Source organism: Leuciscus leuciscus, assembly GCF_965113295.1.
Source record: "Leuciscus leuciscus genome assembly, chromosome: 20".
In the NCBI taxonomy this organism is placed as follows: domain Eukaryota; kingdom Metazoa; phylum Chordata; class Actinopteri; order Cypriniformes; family Leuciscidae; genus Leuciscus; species Leuciscus leuciscus.
The window spans coordinates 26598880-26611258 of NC_138744.1; the positions used below are offsets into that span (position 1 = coordinate 26598880).

Consider the following 12379-nt stretch of genomic DNA (forward strand, 5'->3'; position numbering starts at 1 on the left):
ATTTGAATTTGAATTTACTTTGCAACCGCTAAAAAACCCGCTTAATATAATATGAAGTTCGGACATAAGGTGCGTTCACGCATGTCATAATTACCATAACGATTCTAAACAGTAAAAAACCTTCACATGCTTGTAGAACTTGTAATTACAACTTCTGAGAGCTACGACTTGTACTACAAGACTGGTACTACGCTGTACCATCTGACCACTGCAGATTTAAGGTGTGTTCGACTTGAAGTGGCGCTGTGCAGACCGATCAGTGTATGACATCAAAGTACCGCGAGAGATTCAAAAGCATCCAGAGATTTATTTACGGTAATTACGACATGGCACAAACGCAGCAATACTACATCAGTCATGCTGTTACTGTCACGCTGTTACTGTCAGTTGCGTCGATTCACTTCCATTCATAATTTCTCTCCCGTGGCCTCATGGGTTAGTAAAGTATCCATTGAATGCGCACCAGAATTTCAGCGGAAGTAGGTTATCCGGGGACATTCTGCCTACTATTTTCGAATACTATGTATTCGGACATAATACTCTTTGGCGTACTGTTTTTAGCATACCATACAGTAGGAAAGTATTCGACTCCAGAACGGTCGTTTTGTTCGCGGTCCAGTGAAGACAGCCTCAAGCTGTTGCGGAGCGGTTTGATAACTATCGTGTCCGGTGTAGACAAGCGGCAACCTTCCAGTTTCTCTCTTGAATCCAACACGTATGTGACTTGAACTGCAATTCATCGACTGGCCGCTAGAGACAGGCTCCAAAAGTGATATACCCCATATAATCCCATATACCCCCCATGTTAAAATGGCCAACTTTACTGCATAAACAAAAAGTGGTTTTGGTCTATAGCTAATTTTGCACTTCATGACAACTGTGGATTTTTTTTATTACTCATCCGTTTAAATGGCAAATAAGGCAAATAAGTTGCCCTACACCATTTGTGTAATGAATATGAATGATGCTTCAGATCATGCGGCTTGTTGAGGAGATGTGTTCCATTACTTTTTGGTGTGATCAGACTTAAAGGGCAAAGCATGTAGCCTACTCTGAAGGAAAGACCCAAGCCATATCTAGAGACCAGAATTTCCTTTCCATATCTTTCAGTCACTTCAACATGGTGGCGATTGACTGACACTGGGAGTCGCACTTGGAAGACCCCAAAACGCCCCCCAGTGTCAGTCAATCGACACCACTGCATTAATCCGGATACCTTTGAAAACGGTGTTTTCGTTTCAAAACGCTATCCGTCCACAATAGTGTTTTCCAAAAGTTTCTCGTCCGCACTGAAACGTCGGAAAACGCTAAATTCACCTTACTGCACATGAAACCCTCATACAAGCTCACTGAGATGATACAGACAGAACAAGACATAAGAAAGTTATCACGCAATTTTTTGTAGCGGGATCAATATATTATATTATATTATATTATATTATATTATATTATATTATAAATGCCGCAGGACAGCAAATGTGAGTAAATTTTCTGTCATCTTTGACTGTTGTATGAAGAGTGTGCAAAGTAAAACATTTTAGCAACTGTGTGAAAGTGAATAGCGCATAACAGACACAATACTGGTAAAACATGAATATCTATTCGGTACAATATACGTTACATGACTAAAAATGCGTCATCGTTTTCAAATACCTTTATTTTTACAGTCTACAATGTGAAAACAGCGTTTTGAAATCTATCCACTTTGCAGAGTGTTTTCATTAAGTTTAGTTTAAAAAAAATAAAAACTCAGTGTGGACAGAAGGCCAAACGGATAGAAAAATTGTAAAACTAAAACGTATTAGTGTGGGCAAGGCCCACGTCTCATTCCCTCCATCAGGGAACGGAGGGGACAACAGTAGCTGAGAAGATTGTTAATGAAAAATGTTGGCTTAATGCTGGTACTTCAGGTACTGTCATCCTCTAGACTCTTAACAAAGACTCTTAAAGGACAGTTAACAAGCAAGTTAACACCGTCTACACCCATAGACTGTATAAAACTACTGTAACAAGTTTCAGATCTATGTTCTTCTTCACAATCATCACATGTTGATTATGTTGCATGTGCAGTAGGCCAAGACATCAATTAGGAGACAGTTAAAAATACTTTCTCAGCAAGGGTTCAAAAGATTTCTGTGAACACTAAGTCGGTTATTATTAATTGCTTTCTGAACCCAGTCCCTGCCGTTCCACATACAATGACCAACTCATTCATTCATGATCACAGAAGACCGTGTGCCCACATGGGGAGCCTGAACGTTTGATACCCGGAAAATGGTTGCGAAGGTTTGCATTTAAAAGCAGTTAGGTCATCAATATTTCACAGTGGCTATGACTGATTTTTTAACAGGATCTTCCTATTACTAGGGGCTTGTGTAAGAAGAGCCTCCTGCTGAATTATGCAGGGGATCTGCAAACTGGCTCTCCAAGTGGAGAACATACATATGAACCCATACACACACTTTCACTCCCACACAGGCAGGGTTCAGTCCACTTATTATCCATAAGTACTGAACCAGGCTCTAGGTCTCATTAACGGCATTAGAAACAAGTGCAAAACCCAACAATGCTTCCCATAAGCACAAACAAGAGCAGAGGTGCAGAACATTTACATAAAAATTGATCTTTCTAAAGTACCTCTAACTGCACTGTAAGAACTGTAAGAAATCAAAGGTGATTTGTCATTGAGGAGAACTGGCTCTCTAAATCCAAAGCCTCTATACCAGCAATCCCATTATGCATTTGGGCTGATGCTTGGGCATTCATTTATTGGGATCTTAAATACAAATTGCTGACTGAGCTGTTCTTTCAGGCCACCATCGAATGTTATATTGGTGTTCCTAATCACATTAGAAAAGATCAAAGATGATTGAGTGAGCTTGCTATGTCATTTTGATCACTGTCTGCTTCTCATTATTTCTGTCACTCAGGCTACAGTAAACATTGGGTTCTCTTACGAGAGGTCCTTACGGTAAGTTGCTTACGCTATGGGTAAAGTCATCTTTTCTCGAGATATGAAGCCAAAAAATTATCCTTAATTTTTTATTGATTGTCAACGCAGTGCAGCAGCAAGCAGACCTAGAGCAGGCTATCTAGCGCGACACTGTACCACTGAGCCTGGCGTGACGCTCTCAAGCCCAGCCTCCTGCACGTAGCTCTACACAGCGCTCGTCTCAGCCTCCGTCTTCGCAGCGACGACAGGGCGGCCGCCCTAGGTCGCTCATCCAGCTGTCACAGACCGCCTCCCCTCTGGGGACCTCGGCCCAAAATCGCGCTGCAGCCTGAGCCCACAAAGTCCTCCTAGCAGCCGCAGGAAGGAAAAGATGGTCGAGTCCCGCCGCGGCCGGACCGCCATCAAAACGCCCAGCTCTGTCAGTCCCCTTAGAAAAGGCTACTGCAGTAGCGTACACCGCAGCCAACGTGTCAGTTACACAACTCGCTCGCCTGCACACAAACGCCGTTCTCACGGCGACCCAGAGAAATCTCAAAAAGAGTATAATGTCTGGTTATCCGGCTCACGCCGATGGTGTTATGAGTGTAGAAAATGTGCCCACGTCCCAGTGCTCACCCCTACACACAAGCACGATCTCCCCTGTGTCTCTCACAGAGCTCACCCTCATAAAGCGGGCACGCGCTGCTCGAGTGTTAAGCGTAGGAAATGTGCCCACGATTCAGTGCCCACACCTACCCACTGCCCGCTCTGTTACACGGTTATCCCAAGGGTCAGATCCAGGGCCTGAATTTCATTTTGGAAAATGGGGGGGAAATCCCCCCTTAGGTGATTCTTATGGGGGGGAATTTTTAATTTGAGGGGGGAGTTTAGACTTTTTTTTTTATTACATGTATCTCGCCTAAATGTATGCTCACTCATTGCATTTTTACAATGGGGTAATTTTGTTCTTAAGAATTTACACAACACAAGGAAGCTTGATTTCAATCTTTGAATTAAATTGAAAAAAGTAGCACAAATAAATACAATAGAATAAAGATACCAATAAATAGAAATAAAGAGAAAAGTTTTTGCTTAGGTCTAACACTAGTATTCAGAAACACAGAGACTGAATAAAGTAATCAAATGTAAAATAACACTGGGTAGTATTTTAGTCCTGACTAAATTAAATACATAGGCTATTAATCCTGATTCCTTAAAATGAAAGCTACAGTTTGTTGTTTTGACAACCAAATGAATGACAGACATGGCTGCTGTCACTGTAAGAGCTAGTGCACGGATCCTGTGTTCATTATACGGTCACGTGCGATTTATGCTTATTTAAGACATAACTGACTGTGTTTAAAGGATACTCACCAAGACCTAAATTGACATCATTTTCGCATGTTTTTGACTGTTAACGCGATAAAATCCACGAAAAATAACTTTTGTTACCCGCAAGCTGTTTGTGAGGCGGCTTTACTCTATGTATGTGTGCAGAGAAAAAAACATCTCTCAGACAGCGCGCAAGTACCGAATAGTTTCAAATTGCGTGAATGTTTAAACTGGTAAAACTTTAAAAGACGTGTAAATGGTAAACTTTAGTTACTCGTGATGCAATGCTGGCCCGATTATGCAAGTGACAATTCCGTCTATCCCGACTCCCGAAACGCGAGAGTGTATTACATCCAGTCACGCATCTGACCTGACTGGATGTCAACCAATCTGGCTTCAAGAAAGGACATTCAACTGAGACTGCATTACTGTCAGTCACAGAAGCCCTACGGATCGCAAAAGCTGCTTCCAAATCTTCAGTCCTCATTCTTTTGGATCTGTCTGCTGCCTTCGACACGGTGAATCATCAGATCCTTATGTCCACCCTCTCATCACTGGGCATCACAGGAACTTCACTCCACTGGTTTGAGTCCTATCTCACAGGTAGGTCCTTCAAGGTCGCATGGAGAGGTGAGGTATCCAGAGCACATCAGCTGACCACAGGTGTTCCCCAGGGTTCAGTTCTTGGTCCCCTCCTCTTCTCCATCTACACCACATCACTGGGACACATCATACAGGCACATGGTTTTTCCTACCACTGCTATGCTGATGACACGCAGCTCTTCCTCTCCTTTCAACCAGATGATCCCACAGTAGCTGCACGGGTCTCAAGCTGTCTGGCGGACATCTCCACATGGATGAAGGAACATCACCTGCAGCTCAACCTGGCAAAGACTGAGCTTCTCGTCCTCCCTGCCAATCCATCTCTACAGCAATCTTGGAGTAACGTTTGATGACCAGCTGACCTTCACAGATCACATTTCAAAGACAGCTCGATCATGCAGGTTTGCACTGCACAACATCAGGAAGATCAGGCCTTTCCTAACTGAGCATGCAACACAACTTATCGTCCAGGCCCTGGTCATCTCTAGGCTTGACTACTGCAATGCTCTTCTGGCTGGACTTCCAGCATGTGCAACCAAACCCCTACAGATGATCCAGAATGCTGCAGCTCATCTTGTCTTCAACGAGCCCAAGAGGGCCCACGTCACTCCTCTGTTCATCTCTCTGCACTGGCTACCTCTCGCTGCTCGCATCAAGTTCAAGGCACTGACGCTTGCTTACAGAACTATCACAGGCTCAGCTCCCTCCTACTTTCACTCACTCCTACGAGTCTACATCCCTACCAGACACCTACGATCGGTCAACGAGCGACGTCTCGTGGTTCCATCACAGAAAGCCACAAAATCACTTTCCAGAACATTCTCATTCACAGTTCCATGCTGGTGGAACGCTCTCCCCACCCTCATCCGGAATGCAGAATCCCTGACAACATTCAAAAGACAGCTGAAAACCAATCTCTTCCGTGAGCACTTAACCTTATAAAAAAAAAAAAAAAAAAATCCTTTCCCTTTGAAACATCACTTATTAGGCTTATGCTACTCTGAATAATACCTGAACTTTGTATTTTGAGCACTTCTTGCGTTGTTGTTGCTTTTGCCTCTTTATGATGACTCGCTGAATTTAGTCCTAATTTGTAAGTCGCTATGGATAAAGGCGTCTGCTAAATGACTAAATGTAAATGTAAATGTATTATCGCCGCCTGCAGCTCTAACGAGCTGATAGAAGACGCAGCACCGCTGAATCACTCACGCTGTTTGTGAAATTGCGTCTCTCACAGAGAGTTTTAAAATGACTGATTTGATTTTATAATCTGTGTGGATTAATTTACCAATGCAACCTACATGCTAAAGTGAATCAATGTTTGCGGGAATTTCCCGCATTATAAGTGGGAGACCTGCGGGAATGATTAAAATTATGCGCAATACCCGCAATCCCGCGCCGAAATTCGAGCCCTGAGATCCTTTAAAGCTCCCAAACACTGGCCGTGTTGTGAACGTAAGCCCTGTGCCCGCTCACGAGCGCTCACACTTACTGATAAACACATTACCCCCGACGCCGCTCTCGCGTCACAGGTTTTCGCCACAAAATGTTCTCCGTCCAAAGCGACCGAGTCATTGAGTGCTGTCCAGCCAGTCACCGCTATCAGCGAGCCTCCGGTCGCGCCGCGCCAATACCTCTGATACAGGTTCCCTGTCCCGTGCAGTGCGGCGACCGGAACCCAGAGGCCATTCTACCCCTAGCTATGCATGCGAAAGCATGGGAAGCGATCCCGGGCATGTCAGAATGGGTGCTGAATACTGTAAAGCAGGGCTATTCGCTACAGTTCGCTCGCCGTCCCCCGCGCTTTCGAGCACGGACCGAGACGAGAGAGAATACGGAAGTAGCTCACCTACTTCATGCAGAAATAGCAAAGCTGCTGTGCAAGGGGGCGATAGAACAGGTGCATCCTTCTCTGAGCGAGACAGGCTTTTACAGACGTTATTTTCTCGTGCCCAAGAAGGACGGAGCTCAGACAACGTCAAAAGACAACACTCACTGCCCAAGGTTCTTTTCAAAGAGCGAGGATGCGCTGCCCAAGCCTGGCCCAGCAGCCTGCTGTACGCTTTCCCCCCGATCTCATTGTTGCCACAGGTCATCGGGAAAATCAGGGAGACGCGCCACTCGGTGCTCCTTATAGCCCCGCGCTGGGAGAACCAAAAGTGGTTCCCGGAGTTAATGCGGCTGGCAGACTCAACCCCATGGCCGATCCCGGTGAGAAGAGACCTCCTCTCTCAAGCCCGCGGTTCGATCTGGCATCCTCATCCAGAGCGCTGGTCTCTGCATGCATGGATAATCAACGGATACCCATTGACTTGCCAAAAGGCGTCGTGAACACGATCACGCAGTCTAGAGCTCCCTCTACGAGGCGGCTCTACGCGTCTAAATGGTCTGTGTTTAATAAATGGTGCACCGTCAAGAATTTAGACCCACAAACTTGTGGGGTTTCGTGGGTGCGTTGCTTCCTTCAAGAGCTGCTGGATATGGGCAGGTCCCCCTCCACGCTCAAAGTGTATGTTGCGGCCATTGCAGCGTTCGCTGAGTCGGCGCACGGCCGCGCAATAGGAAGGAATGAGTTCATCATCCGCTTACTCAGAGGAGCCAGGAGGATGAATCCCCCGCGGCCCCCCTCGGTTCCTATTTGGGATCTTTCTCTGGTCTTGGAGGCCCTGAAAGCTCATCCCTTCGAACCTCTAAAAACTGTGGATCTGAAATACCTCACGCTCAGAACCATTTTTCTGATAGCCCTGTCATCAGTCAAATGCGTGGGTGACTTACACGCGTTATCAGTTAACGCCGCGTGTCTCGAGTTCGGACCTAATGACTCTAAAGTCATTCTCAAACCGAGGCATGGTTATGTCCCCAAAGTGATTGGCACTCCTTTTAGAGCGCAGGTCATTTCTCTCTCAGCCTTGCCGGCATCCGGCAGCAAGGTCGATAGTAACCTCCTCTGCCCTGTCAGAGCACTGAGAAATTACATCACGCGCTCCGACGCTGTCAGGCGCTCAGAGCAGCTTTTCGTTTCGTTTGGAGGGCGCACCAAGGGTCTCGCCGCCTCGAAACACAGTCTGTCCAGATGGATAGTGGACGCTATTGCGGCAGCTTATGCGTTTAAAGACCTGCAGTGCCCTTTGGGCATCAGGGCTCACTCCACCAGAGGCATGGCCTCATCATGGGCTTGGTCCAGCAGGATTTCTATTCATGACATTTGTACGGCGGCAGGCTGGGCCTCCCCCTCTACATTTGTTAGGTTTTACAACCTGGAAGTCCCCGCTTTGCAGGCTAAACTTCTATCAGTCTAAGTCGTGTGTATGCCCTGCCCAGGTTGATCGTGCGGGCTACTTTTACTCGATTTAGCTCTCCTGGTTGAGCTGCACTATAAAGGGTTGTGTTAAGTTCAGCTGAGCCGCTCTGCACCCCCTACTGTGTGCTTATGAACATGTGCTGGCCCACTCTGTTGGCCGCCTGATTCCCACTTATCTGTGTTCCCTGGGCTTCCCCTAGGACTCATGTAGTGGATGCTAGGCGCGAACGGCGTTGACAAGGGGTACCCGTAGCGTAAGCAACTTACGCAGTACGAGAGAACCCATCGTAAGAGAAGGTACTCGGTTGGCGCGACGTCACGCCAGGCTCAGTGGTAGGCTGCTGCAGTTGCCGCAGAGCAGCCAATGAGCGTTCTAGATAGCCTGCTCTAGGTCTGCTTGCTGCTGCACTGCGTTGACAATCAATACAAAATTAAGGATAATTTTTTGGCTTCATATCTCGAGAAAAGATGACTTTACTCGTAGCGTAAGCAACTTACGCAATACTCGTTCCCTCTTCTAGAGAGAACCGAGGTTACATTAGGTAACCGAGTACGTTCACTCCACTCTAGTTTCATGGAGGAGGAGTTAGGTCTTCATTAACATTGTATATTAATTTATATTTTAAATAATAACCCAAAGGCACAAACTATTTGCAATGAGAGTGTGTTGGCTCTTCCGGTATCTTGTGTTATCTTAGGCTCTTGCCTAATTCCAGTGAAAACTTATCTTAATGTTACATCATACAACATCTATCTATAGCTTACAGAAACGTCTGTCTGTCTGTGTGTCTTTCTGTGTGTCTGCCTGTCTGTCTGTCTGTGTGTCTATCTGTCTGTCTGTGTGTGTGTCTGTTATTCGCATATCTCTCGAACCGTTAGTCCAATGGATTTCAAACTTGACAGGTGTCTTGCTACGGGCATGAGTAAGTGCAGTGACGTTGTTTGGATTAGAAATGCAAAAGATATTGTTAAATATATCGGTAAAAGAACCACTTAGAAGGTTGTGGTTTAAAAATAAACATTCTGACATTAGAGGGTTGTGGTTTAAAAATAAACATTCTGACATAAACACTCTGTCAGCTAAACATTAAGTCAGCTACACTGTTTACTTCTGAATATTATATTTTATTCACGGCCATCATTTGTAGTAGCCTATTCACAAACTGTTTGCTCAGCGTTTTTTTCCGAGGTCACTGTGTGCTTGCTCCCTGAATCGTCGCGCTTATTCATTTGTGGATGTTAACTGAATCTGTAAGTCAGCTACGCTGTTTACTTCTGAATATTATATAATTTAAAAATTACAGGAACGTCTTTCTGTGTGTGTGTGTGTGTGTGTGTGTGTGTGTGTGTGTGTGTGTGTGTGTGTGTGTGTGTGTGTGTGTGTGTGTGTGTGTGTGTGTGTGTGTGTGTGTGTGTGTGTTATTCGCATATCTCACGAACTGTTGGTCCGATGGATTTCAAACTTGACAGGTGTCTTGCTACGGGCACGAGTAAGTGCAGTGCCAAGTTTGGCGTTGTTTGGATTAGAATGCAAAAGATGTCGCTAAATATATCAGTAAGCACACGTTGGCATTTGTCGCTCTAGCCGCTGGCCACTCCCCCTCTCACACTGCACACTGAGTGAGCACAGCTGGCCACTCCCCCTCTCACACTGACACTGAGTGAGCACAGCGCAGGACCAGAGACAGAGAGGGTCGAAGAAAGCAGCGGAGCTTAAGTAGCGTTTTCTCTGAGTTCACTGTGTAGAACTACACCTAACCCTGAATCGTTGCGCTTATTCATTTGTGGATGTTAACTGAATCTGTAAGTCAGCTACACTGTTTATTTATGAATATTATATTTTATTCTGGTGCGCTTAACGTTATCGCTACTGTGTAATAGTAGCCAGATGCTATTCACCAACTAAACATATCTTATTCAATGCGTTCACAGTCTCTTTCACGGCCATCATTTGTAGTAGCCTATTCACAAACTGTTTGCTCAAGCGTAGCGTTTTCTCTGAGTTCACTGTGTAGCCTGCTCCCTCAATCGTGTAGTTCAATTTTCCATATTTATTGTATGTCATTATGTCACTATCAGTATTTGCTTTCTACCATGAACAAATAAAAATGTCACTGAACTTTTGCTGTGTAATTGTAACGAGCACTCAAACACACCGAACCAACACTTACTAAAAACACACACAAAAACAGATTTTGCACGCACACTGCACTAGTTCCAGATAATTCCAGGCTTCCAGCTGTGCTGCAGTAGTGTGTATCCACGTACATTTTGGCAACATACTAGTGTATGGATATGAATTCTTCCAAAACCAGATTATCTTAGCTACAGTATGCTGTCCACATTGATTTAGCAGCTCTGTCAAAATGTCAAAACTTTGTCAAATGCCCCCCTCCCCCCTCCAGCAATTTCAGTTGAAACGTCTGAGAAATAAAGTGTAATACCTGTTGATTTGACATAAATGAGAACACAAATAAATGAATTGACCTTTTTTTTTCCACACCAAGAAATGTACCTTAAATTGTAATGTATTGATTATTGCTCAATATAGCGTATTACTGAGCGAACATTATATTGCATGTAGGCCTACATTACACAAAGTAGCCTACTTGCACGTTTGCACACATAATTATGCGTTTCACTGTCTGAAACTTTATTATATTTTCCACCAGACCAAAAATTGCAATAAAGAGTCTATTCAATTCTAAATCTTGCTGTGGAGTTTTGCTGCCATCTAGTGATTTGTAAAACATTTGCAATAAAAAATGTAGTTTGGAATCTGAAAGGTTCAGATCAAAATGCGCCGTTTTTTGTTTGTATTTGCCCCTTTCTCATTCAAAATGTATTAATCAACATTTTTTAATACATAACATAAGCATAGGTTAAATCTAGGCATAGGTTAAATCTAAACGTAGACCATAGGCTAAATTTAAGAGCCATAACAAGTGTGCATTGTTTAAATTAGCCTTAAAAAAACAACAACAACAATAAAAAGATAGTCTGGCATGATCGGAGCTTAAAGACAAGAAATAATACCCATACGCTAATTCTTTCTGAGTTTTGTTGTATTATTGAGATGAACTCACACACACACATATAGCCTACGCATACAATACCCTAATAACCTTTGTGTAGTGTTCTGCGGAAAGTGGCAAAGATGTGAACTGAAAGCAAGCAGACCTGCATCTCCTTCATGTTGTCCACTGGAGCAGAGGGCTGATGAGTTCCTCTGGATCTGATGTTTGACTTCACTGTCCGGTAACTCAAAGCCATGATCTACTGACCTTTTAAGGGTTTTATAAGTTTGTAAATCTCATCCTAAAGCTGAACTATGTTTTTCCACGCAGTCTTCCCGGCGTCCAGAAGGATTTTAGTGTTGACCATGCTGTGAACGAGCCGCCCAGAAAGCACTTTACTTTCTCCAATCTCCACTAAATTGTTGTTGGCAGTTGCCATAGAGATGCCGACGTCAGTTAACATTTTTAGGGGTAAAATGAAAGTGCCCCGGGCCCCGGCCCAGTGAGTCCAGAGAACAAAGATCTTGGGCTACTTCACTTTCATTGATTTCGCAAATCGTTTTTTTTTTCTTGTTTTTTTTTTTTTTCGTATGCGGCTTTAAACTTTATTAACTGTTCCTAATGTTTAAAGCCCACGATATATTTTCGTAATGTTAACAATGTTATGCTCAGGGGCCAGTTAAATAGCCGTAAGTTAAGACTGCGTCTTAAAACTTGTCTGAGCAAACTAGCAATTAGTTAGGGCTAATCAGTCTACCAGTTTACGTTTTTATGTAACTGACTTAAAAAAAAAAGTTATGACCAGTCTTGAAGAAAAAAAAAAATAGATGACTGTACGCAGTTTGTGCAACTGGCTACAGGAATGTGGGGGACAAATTATCTTGCAGCACATTTCTAGAGACATTTTCATCATCAGATTTTGAGTAAAAAAAATAAATTAAAAAAACCGGTGCCATCCATCTGAAAGTTGTGCGGTCGCTGTTGTGAAAGCGTCTGTCTCGAGTTCGTGTAATTCTGCAGTTTTTCTTAACACAACAAGAGGGCGCTATTTTACCAATGTAATTCCTCAACTGTTTCACTAGAGGGCGCAATTGTTTCAGTTCTCACACCTTTCCATGCATCTTACATTAGTGAACAGATGGGTGAATGCTGAAACAGTGTTGCAGTGCTGTTTAATATTTCGCTGCGCAAGTG

At 44.1% G+C, this 12379-nt stretch overlaps 1 protein-coding gene across 2 annotated transcripts in view; it reads right to left on the reverse strand.

Moving 5' to 3' along the window:
* Positions 1 to 11621, reverse strand: part of dnah5 (dynein, axonemal, heavy chain 5) — a 249542-nt gene extending 237921 nt beyond the window's left edge. For both annotated transcript variants that reach the window (XM_082150214.1, XM_082150212.1), the window contains exon 1: positions 11349 to 11621. In XM_082150214.1, the coding sequence (XP_082006340.1) occupies positions 11349 to 11441 (93 nt within the window). In that variant the 5' untranslated portion in view covers positions 11442 to 11621. The remainder of the gene's footprint in view (positions 1 to 11348) is intronic.
* Between the last annotated feature and the right edge of the window lie 758 nt (positions 11622 to 12379).